Genomic DNA, 10748 nt, shown 5'->3' on the forward strand with positions numbered 1-10748 from the left:
ACGCAGTGTGTTAGCCTGAGAATTCCCATATGTTTTCAGTAGTGTTTGATTTATCTACCACATGATTCAGCTGTTCATTGTAATTACTTGAGGACTGACTGGGAGATTAATTCTTTAAGCGTCATGTTCTTATGAGCATTTTGCACAATTTTGCTACCAAGGTGTGCCTCAAAATTCAGAAGGGAAGAGAAGAAGAGAACAGCAAGGTTTCAGAATATGTTTATTACTTACAATCCAAACCCTTTTTGTATATCTTCCTGATCTGCTGTTCATAATTTCCAAGGCTGCTGGAATGAGTGGCCCCAGTGGAAACATGGATTAGGGGAGTTACCTGAAATTTTTTTGGGAGGAAGACCCTGGGTTTTTTAGTCTGGGGCTGGCAAACACACACACACATGCACGTACCTACAACTTTGGGGGCTGGCCAAATGGCCATGTCAATGTCAGGGCTGGAGAACCTTGCCCCACACCCAGCATTACTGCCAGAACAAGGCCAGGCAGCTGCAACTATGGTGGGAAAGGAGCAAAAGCCCTCTCCACACCCATATGGACCTAGTAGAACAGTTTGGAGAGGTGCAGTAGCAGCAAAGCAATTGAAACAACAGGAAAAGGTGGGCTGGGGGAGCCCAGACAAACTCACCTACTAGGATACTCTGGGGAAGGGGGGGATGAGACATCTTCAGCACATCCTGGGACAGCTGGCCAGGGGGACACAGCCATCATAGGCCAAGGGAGTTGGCTTAAGCCAGGGACAGGAACCAGGGGAAGGGATTGGAGACAGGCAGAGGTGGGGGCTAGTGAATTATTGGGAACAACACTGACTCCACAGGAGGTGGTGTTGAAGCCAGGGGTGATCCTGCCTCCAGGCAGAGCTTTATTAGGCACAACTCCAAGGCAGTCTTAGAACAGGCCCAGTCGCTCTAAGCCAGAGGTCTGCAACCTGTGGCTCTCCAGATGTTCATGGACTACAATTCCTATCTGCCCCTGCCAGCATGGCCAAATTGTAGCTGATGTAAATTGTAGTCCATGAACATCTAGAGAGCTACAGGTTGCAGACCCCTGCTCTAAGCAGTCAGAGGGTGGACTAAGGTCTCATGTAAGAAGGCTAAGGGGGTTGTAAACCCTTGTGCTAAGACCAGTGACGAAGCTGTAACAGGGCAGGGAGACACCGCACCCCAGGTGCCCGCCATTGGCATCACGTGGGGATGGAAAATTGCCCCCCAGATGCCCCCCTCCCAGGAGCAGGGCAGGGGGTCCCTGGGACTAAAGCATCCTGAATTGGTTATACAAGGGGGGGATGAGGTTGAGAGTCAGTGCACTCCTGCCCCATTCCTCTCCAGGTTAGGGGCTTGACCTGATCAATTTCTCTTTTTCCTCCTAATTTTTTAAGACAAAAAAGGAACTATTGCCCATATTCTCTCAACACTCTGTGGTTTCTGGAGTCAATGAGCATGCTCAGTACAGGGACCATGGGAGGTGGGAGGAGTATCTTACATTTTTAATGTACACACTAATTTTTTATCTAAAGACTGGGAAAGTTTGGTTTTGATTTCCAGCTGATAGGCACAAGGCCATCGATATTAGAAGTAGTGCACTGTTTGCCAGACCACTACCTTCTGGCCACTCAACAACAAATTCATATGAAATTAGGGATAAAAGATCTACCACTTACTGCATGTGTATGTTTACCCATTACAGGTCATAAAGTATAAAAGGTGGCATGTGCTATTTATAGCACACTGGTGTCAATTGAATGTATTGGAAGCATAGGGACTTCTTGATGTACTGTGCAGGAATACTCTTTTCTGTGTAGAATTTGTTCAGATCAAAATACTGTTATACGCCACTGAACATCCAAAAAGAAAATAATGAATGTTGTAGTTCCCCAAAATCTGGTTGTATGCATGTCACAGGCCCTCTTTGTATAAAATATGTGTCTGCCAAAAGACGCTCTCTTTAACATTTTACATGAAAGAAACAAATCACTTTGGATTATTTTTGTATTTTATTAGTTAGGTTTGCTGTTTTTATGAAAAGGCTCAGAGCTGTCCAGAAGGGCTGACATTACAGTGGAGTCAGCACTTTTTTCTGTCTGCCTTGCTTTCATTACACTTTTGGCATTGTAGCTAATTTTCTAATCAAGTAAATGTGTTTGAGAACTTGATTCATAGGGAATGTAAGGTACACTAAATAACATTTAACCCTACTTTGAAAAATATGGCACAGTTTCACTTTCTGTAGTTTTGCCACAACAGATTAACACTCTCCTTGATTTTATGTATTGCGTGGGTCTCCACACTTCTATTTATTGGGCAGCTGTGTGGAGTAATTAGATGGATTGGTAGTGTACAGATTCATACAGCATATTAAGTCTGAAAGGGCGTGGCTGGAATAAAATCTACAGAGAGACCTACAAAATCATGAAGAGCCCTGTGGCAACATAAATCCTAACATGTTTATTGTGGCCTAAGCTTTTATGAGCAACAGCCCATTTTGTCAGATGACAAAATGAGCTCTGAAAACCAAGTATCAAAATAAATCCATTCGTCTTTAAGGTTCCACGTTTTTGGCTGCCGATGACTAACACAGCTGCCCCTCTAATAAACCTGACCAAGTTACCTCCCTACTTACCTACCAAAGCAGAGGGAACAGTACATTTGTAACTTTAAAGAGGGCACAGGATTCTGTCATTTTTCCCAAACCCCATAGGCCTATTTGCATGTTGAAGTGAATTCATGAGTAGCGAGAATAGAATTTCCGCAGCCCAGATAAAATTAGGGTCCATACTTTATCAGCCTCCTACCAGCATGGCCAATTGGCCATGCTGATAGGGGCTGATGGGAATTGTAGTTCCTGAACATCTGGAGAGCCGCAGGTTCCCTACCCCTGGTTTATATGAAAGAGCTACTTTCTCCATAATCTGAATAAATGTGGGGTTTGTATCACACATTCAGCTGTACAGGTGTTGAATGTAACAGGAGAATTATTTAGTACACATGTGTAAAAAAAATCCAGTGAACACTGGACACAGATTGTATGTGCACACAACCATACACCTCTTTTCTTTTCCCTTGTATTCTTTTTAAAACTGAAATGAGGCTCTAAAGTGGAATAGCAGCAGTGGTGGGATCCAAAAATTTTAGTAACAGGTTCCCATGGTGGTGGGATTCAAACTGTGGCGTAGCGCCAATGGGGCTGGGCTGGGCACGACAGGGGCGTGTCCGGGCATTCTGGGGCGGGGCATTCCTGGGTGGGGCTGTGGCAAGGACGCCCACCCGCGCTAATGTCTTGCCCCAAGGAAACGTAATGCACGAGGCGCTGGCTGGGCCACACATGCCGGTGCACCTCCTGCTAGACTGCTTCAAGTTCTGCGCGCTACTGCTGAGAGGAGGGGCATAACTAAGGCAAAAATCACGTGGCAAAATCACCAATTAGTAACCCCCTTTCGGCACACACAAATAATTAGTAACCTACTCTCAGGAACCTGTGAGAACCTGCTGGATCCCACCTCTGAATAGCAGTGTGCTTAGAGTGGAGCTGTTCCAACCCTTTCCCTTCTTCTGACCACTTTTTGCCCTAAATCTTTCACCGGGGAAGAATTTTCAGAATGGGGAGGGAGATACAGGTACCTTTGTGAATAGCAGCTTGATATGACAATTTAATGCAAAAAAATGGTCTGATGGGAAAACATTGAGCAGACCCTCCTGAACTATTCTGACAAAAAGGGTGTCTGTGTCAATGTGTAGCATGTAGTTTGGACCCTAGTGTATGGATCAAATTAGGAAAAAAATAAGGGCCATTTTTATATAGCACTTTTTTCTGGGACAATGCCTGTAGCCAATGGCTGTGTAGAATTCAACATACAGCCCATTCCCTTTCTGTCACAAAAAAGTCCAGTAAGCTCTAATCCAAAAGGATTGAAGGTAGATGTTAGAAAATAACTGTGGGGGTTGACATCAACAGGGCTCAGTGAAAGGTTTTTTCTTCCAGACTAAGAAATGCACAGTATGCTTTACAAGCACATGACCTTTTGCTATACCCCAAAATGCAATCTGCATTTCATAGTTACTCCTCTTTCCAAGTCTCATATTATATTTCTCAGATGGGTCTTGTCTTATAATGTTTTCCCTATGTGAAAAAGTTAATAATCATTTTTACTATGCAAATAATAATTTCTGTCCTGCTTCACTAGCATTTCATATTACACCATCTAGAATATTTTGGCCACAATCCTCTCCCCACTCATCCTAGAGTGAATGGATTAAGGGATAGCAGCTTCATCTTGTATTGGGGGGGTGGGGAGGAAGCCCAGCTGGAATGCATCTTCCAACACCTCATATTTTTGTAGTTTCTATCTCTGTTTCCCTAGTAAATGCCCAGATCATTTGACAAAAACAGTATTTCTCTTTTGATTGAAAAATATTTCAGCCTCATTTGAAATTCTCCAGGTTTGTTGACATTCTGCTCAAACTTATCTTTTGCTGTCCTGAATGGTACTTGGACAATAACCAGACATGTACAGGTTGATTCCCTTCAAGCTGGATTTCTGATAGCTTCAGTACCTCTCAGATATTTTGGGAGAGGAGGTTTGAGGTGCTTATTTGTAGACTAAGACCTATAAATCCATGCTTTTCACTTATTTTAACAGGGGCATATTTTCACCTTGGCAAGGATTGAAGGTCCAGCAATACTGGCAGTACTTGTGGACTGGCTGTTGTACACAGCAAGACATGAAGATTGTTTTCATACAGACATATTTCTCCTTGCTTCCAAACTGGAGTGCTGTTTTAGGGAGCATCTACATGACATTGTTCATTAATTGCCTACTTTCCAGAATTTCTTAAATCTTCAATCCGCTATAATATTATTCCCTTGCAAATGTGTGTCCAGTGCAGATCAGCATGTCATCTGGATGGGAAAATTTGCATTATTGAAAGTACTGCCAATGACACCATCATTTTTGAAAACCCTTTTTAAAAATAATCAGTAATTGCTATGTTGCCATTTCAGTTACTGATTTTTAAGTCCTTAGAAAGACCTCAAGTGGCACAGCAGGAAAAAAATGCAGGGAAAATGTAGCTGATGACAGAAAGTGCACAGAAAATGGTAGCTCATGAAAGAAAGAACAAAGTGGGTCCTCCATTGCCCATGTGACTGCAGAGGCATTTGCCTCAGCAGTGAATGCACCTCAGAGAGTCCTCACATATGGATACAGGCCAAACGTCCTGTCAGGTTTGTTTCCCCGACGTGAACAACAACTGAGACTTTGGCAGAGAGCTTCCCTGGTATGCTTCTTGTGCTATTCTGGTGAACCCTGTGTTGCTGTTCATACAAGGGTGAAGGGGGGCGGGGGTTAAAGATATACAACAAAATAGAGGGTTCTGATGAAGTTTCTGTTGCTGCTTAGACTAGGGAAGGTGAGATGAAAGTGTTCTTTGACTGTTCATGTCATTTGGCTTGTTTTCGCAGGCAAAAGCAGTGGAAGCGCTGGTGATTGGGAGGTGGCAGACTGGGCCTCTGTGCCACCTACTGATCTTATGTTCAAATTGCTTATGGCTAATCTTGGAATATGATTTCTGTTGTCAGTCTTCAGCTCTAGCAGTTTGGCAAAACAGGCAATAGTTTTTAATATCGAACTGTAATGTATCCTTGCCCTTTTTGGTTCCTCCTATTGCTGGAATTAGGCTGTTTCGGGGCACATGAGCATTAGATTTACTGCACCCATTTTGAGATGAAAGGGTTCCTTCCCTATTGAGAGGATAAAAAAATTAGCAGGGATATCAGCCTCTCCCCCTTCGCTAAAGTGCCAGCCAGCACAGCTGAAGAGCAAAATAATCATGCCAAGCAAATCCTGGTACAGATAATTCTCCAGTGGCCTTTTATCCCTTAAGAACAAAGAAAGAGAATCGAGGGAGAGCACAGGCTACCCTCCACGCTGCTATTTAATTCCTTTGGGACTACAAACACTTCTTTGCTGGAATTGTGAAAGATCACTGCTTCACCAGAGACATTGTTGCATACGTATTGAATTCTGTTTCCCAATTATAAGCATTTGTTTTGATACTGTAGATTATTCCTGGAAAGGTCACTTTCCCCTCTCCTGCCAGTTTTTCCTCTGGCATTGCAACTTATTTGTGACAGGCACATGTAGCTCCATGTTTTAAAACGATCCACCTCCCCAACAGAAAGAGGCAGAGACTCTGATAGATCTGATGTCATGCATAAATCTGTCCATTGTACATCACAGTTTCTGGAATCCATTGTAGAGTAGTCTCCACTTATTGCATGTTAAAAGCTTTGTAAAATAATTATAAATCTTGTTATCTTCCCCACTCCTTCCCTTCTATGCTTATACTCCAACTTCATCCAATGACCATGTACAATCATGTCATGGAGAGGTATAAGCAGCTGGAGTATTGGCCAATACAAACTTTCATCCTATTTTCTTTGTAATCAAATAATCCAGACCTGGGCATTATACAGCCCACGGGCCACATTCGGCCTGCCAGATGACCCTGACTGGCCCCCCTGCCGTGCTGGGGAATGAGGTGCCTGAGCCCCGGCAGAAGCCGGGTTGCTCTTTGGCTGCCGGCTTTCATGGGCTTTCAAAGCCTCAGCCCCTGCCTTTTGGCCCGGTCCTCCACAATATTTTCTGTTTCTTATGCGGCCCCATGGAAAAAATAATTGCCCACCCCTGAAATAATCTTATGAAAATGTGCTCTATTTGTTGCTGCTCTCTATGGATCATATTTCCTCTCCTAAATCTTGCAGCAATGGTTTTTATATGATCCAAAAGGAATTTAGGCTTATTTGAATCTAGTTGTCCCATTCTTTTTTTCCCCTTCCAGTGGGACCAAGAAGTCCTGAGGGGATGAGGTAACTGTGCATAACTCCCGCTTATGCTGGTGCTGATGTGACAGTGGGCAGATTGTGGCCAGGATATCACTCTCCAACAGAATAAAGGCCACATGGACACTTTCATTCCCAGCAGCATAGCATTGCCATCTTTTTAATGGTGTCATATTACTTTGAAAAAGCAAGTGGTTGGCTTTCTTCAAATGTATATGCAAATGAGCTGTTATGGTGTGGTGTGCAAAGGTAGGATGCCTTTTCCATGCTTGGTGTAAACAAAAGGGGTTGTTGGCTACTTGGAATGTCCTTTTGAGGCAACTTCCTCAAGCACTGGGAAATATTCACAGCAGGGAAATGACATGTTGACCCAGGCAGAATTTGATAGCGAACACTAAGCACGAGCATATTTTAGTGACTGGCAATATTTGTGTCACATGTTTAATAGGACTGTGAGGAGACAGGGTGAATGAGCTTTCCACACAGACACCCAGGAAGCATCAACCCACATGTGGGAAGTGTCCATACGAACTTCTGAAACCCCAGTTTTTAAATATCTGGATTAAATAACAGTTTCTGATTATGACACTGAGTGGCCATTTTGTTTGCCTTTGCAGGTTGTCCAAATGGACCAGAAGCTGAACCTCATCACCGACCTGCTGCACCACCTGGTGTCCAGCCAGGGAGGAAACCAAAGCAGCCACAAATCATCTCAAAGGAATGATGTTAATTCTGACCTCTTTCTCTCCAGCAACACTCTTCCTACCTATGAGCAACTGACAGTTCCACGGAGCATTCAAGAAGATGTATCCTGATGCAGCATCATTTTCTTCTTTTTAAATGACACTGAACATTGTGAATCTTGCTGAGGTGGGATGGGGACAAATTAAAGCTCATGATCAGCCATAAAATAATCAAACCTGTCTACTATATCAATGTTACTTAACCTCAGATGCATTCTTCCAAAGAATCATTCAAACAACCACGGAACCTTAAAACCTGCACTGTGTTGTTTTTAATGTGGTACATTTGTTGTTTCTATTTTTTTTCAATCATAGTTGTGCAATCTGTCATTACACTGAAAGACCAAAAACATTAAAGTGATCATAACGCAAGCAAGCATTTTACTGGATACTGCTGCTGCCAGCAAGGTGTGGAAATGCAACACAAATGCTTCTGAAGGGGTTTTCTAGCTCTGTAGCAGCTTGGCTTGGCATATTGCATCCTATAGTTCTTTAATAATAGTGATACTTGAACAAAGATGGTAATGTGTATTTTCTGTCTATGATTCTTCTGATAGCAATACAATTTTGCTAATTAGATTCCAAAGTGGAAAATGTATGTTTACTGTGTTATATATAAACATACTACAGCCATTTTAGAAAATGGCAAAAGCACACATTTGATTGATTTCTTTTCCTGTTTTCATTTTGAGCCTGTTACATAAATCTAAGATAATGCTAGCCTTTTTTAAAAAAAATCTCTGCTTTTCTACAGAGAAGAACTAGCACTTTGGAATAGTAACGTTTAAAAAGAAAAGTAATATAGAATTTTGCAAATCACAGGGGGAATAAAATATTGTAATGGGAGAAAGTTAATTCATTTTTTAAAAATCATACCACTGCCAAAGAATTTATATATAGAATTTATCACAACCTTCTAAGTATGCTTGTCCTGAAGGAGATTTGAAAATTTACTTTTTATACTGTTTGTAGGTTTAGCTTGCTTCTTAATGTACTGTAGATAAGCACAGATCTAGAATAACTGGATCTTGCTGGTCAAGGGCTTGAATTTCCACATAAGGGAGAGCTCTTGCAGGAGTACTGGGCACAGCAAAGAACCTCAGCCAAGTGCTTGGGTCACTTCTAAACTTGGCTGGCACACCCCTCCATAATGTCATTCAGCCCTTTGGATCTCATTTGACTTTAGAAGTGACTGTGCAGTTTGCCTGACAGTGCTTCTCTACATTGCCCAAAGTTGCTCTGTACATCAAGGAGTCAGTAGTAGGAGCCACTCATGCTTCTGCAGGTCCTGCTCTGCCAACATAAAAGTTAGCACTTTTTCAGGAGAATAGCTGAACATAGATGTTCAGAGACAACTTAGGGTGGTAGTAGATAGCTCCTTGTTTCTTCTTCCACCCAGCCTCTCTTCTCTTTTAAAACAAAGGTTGGTGTCCCACCCTGGGTGCTCAGCTACACAAAGCTTCCCTGTCCTTACCCTAACAGTGATCATGTTGCATCAGCTTGGCCACAGCATTAAATGTCCACGATTTGTTTCTAAAATAAGTTGTGCACAATGGCCCAGTTAGCCATTATACTAGAATGCCCAACATAGTGACAAATACTAAAGAAAAGTACTTAAACTTTTACATATCTTGGTCCATTGACACTTGCCTGTCGGCCCTGTTTTACTGACTAGTGGATCCTCATCCTGCAAAGTAGTGGCAAACAGAAGACCTGAAGGTACTCATTTCATGGCTTCTGTTGCCAGGAGCTCAAGTGTAATGAGTTGCATGGCCCCAAGGAGAGTTATCAAGGAAAATTCTACATCCAGTGGACAGCTAACCTGAGCAACATTCAGTGAATATATTGCGCAGGCTATATGAGTAAGGCTAAAGCACAAGAAACTGATAATTAGGCATGTTACAACAAGTTCTAAGAATGTTTCCACACTGGGCCTGATAGTGCTACTGAGGCATTCCTTTCCTATATTAAATAGGAACAATTGAAATAAGTGTAAAGTTGCCATTTTTGTAAAAGGCAAGAAAAATGAGATTGCTTTGATTGCAAAGAATAATCAAGGCTCTTCATAACCCTAACTGTCTATGCAAATAAAGGCTTGCTGAAAAAAAAATAACCCTAAGTGGGAACAGAAATTAAATAATTAAGAGCTCAATGAGGAATAGTGCAGCCAGATGAGTTAACAAGAAGCAACTAATTAATATGCACAACTCTCTTTAGAACCAAAGAAGAATCCTGTTGGATCAAACCAATGGTCTCTCTAGTCCACTCTCCTTTTTCTCACAGTGGCCAACCAGATTCTTCTGGGAAGTCTAAAGGCAGGGCAAAAAAACAACAATGTTCTTCCTGCTGTTGCCGTGTTCCATCCCCCAGCAACTGGTTTCAGATGAAAACCACTGCTGAACATAGATGTTCAGCGACAACTTAGGGTGGTAGTAGATAGCTCAATGAAAAGGTTAACCCAGTGTGTGGCTGCTGTGAGAAAGGCAAATTCCATGCTGGGCATAATTAGACATGGAATAGAGACTAAAACTACTGCTATCATACTGCCCTTGCACAAAACTATGGTGAGACTACACTTAGAATACAGTGTACAGTTCTGATCACTACACCTAAAAATGGATACTGCAAAACTTGGGAAGGTGCAGAAAAGAGCAACCAAAATGATCAGGGGGCTAGAGCAATTGTTTTGAGGAGTGGTTAAAATGCTCAGTGCTATTTAGCTTAGAAAAAAAGGTAGGTGAGGGGAGACATGACAGAGGTCTGTAAAATTATGCATAGTGTAGAGAAAGTGGACAGGGAAATCTTTTCTCCCTCTCTCATAATACTGGAACACAGGGCCATCTGGTGAAGCTGACGGGTGACAGATTCAAAACAGACAAAAAGAAGTACGTTTTCACACAATCATAGACTGATTCCGCATGGGCCAAAAACAGCAATGTGAAAACAGTGTGAAAATGGTGTAAAAGGGTTTATACTATTTTCACACTGTTTTCATACCACTGATTTTGGCCCATGCGGAATCAGCCATAAACTGTGGAACTCCCTGCCCCAGGATGGGTGATGGAACTCCCTGCCCCAGGATGTGGTGATGGCTGCCAACTTGGAAGCCTTTGAGAAGGGAGGATAGGGCTATCCAAGGTGACTGGTCAAAAAAGC

The 10748-nt window shown here is 42.5% G+C and overlaps 1 protein-coding gene across 1 annotated transcript in view; it reads left to right on the forward strand.

The window, feature by feature from the left end:
• The window catches only part of KCNQ1 (potassium voltage-gated channel subfamily Q member 1), a 363013-nt gene extending 352503 nt beyond the window's left edge, over positions 1–10510 (forward strand). The window contains exon 17 of the mRNA XM_048486744.1: positions 7467–10510. Coding sequence (XP_048342701.1) covers positions 7467–7664 — 198 coding nt within the window. The 3' untranslated portion in view covers positions 7665–10510. The remainder of the gene's footprint in view (positions 1–7466) is intronic.
• Positions 10511–10748: the final 238 nt, after the last annotated feature.

This window comes from Sphaerodactylus townsendi, linkage group LG02 (genome assembly GCF_021028975.2).
Source record: "Sphaerodactylus townsendi isolate TG3544 linkage group LG02, MPM_Stown_v2.3, whole genome shotgun sequence".
Classification (NCBI taxonomy): Eukaryota; Metazoa; Chordata; class Lepidosauria; order Squamata; family Sphaerodactylidae; genus Sphaerodactylus; species Sphaerodactylus townsendi.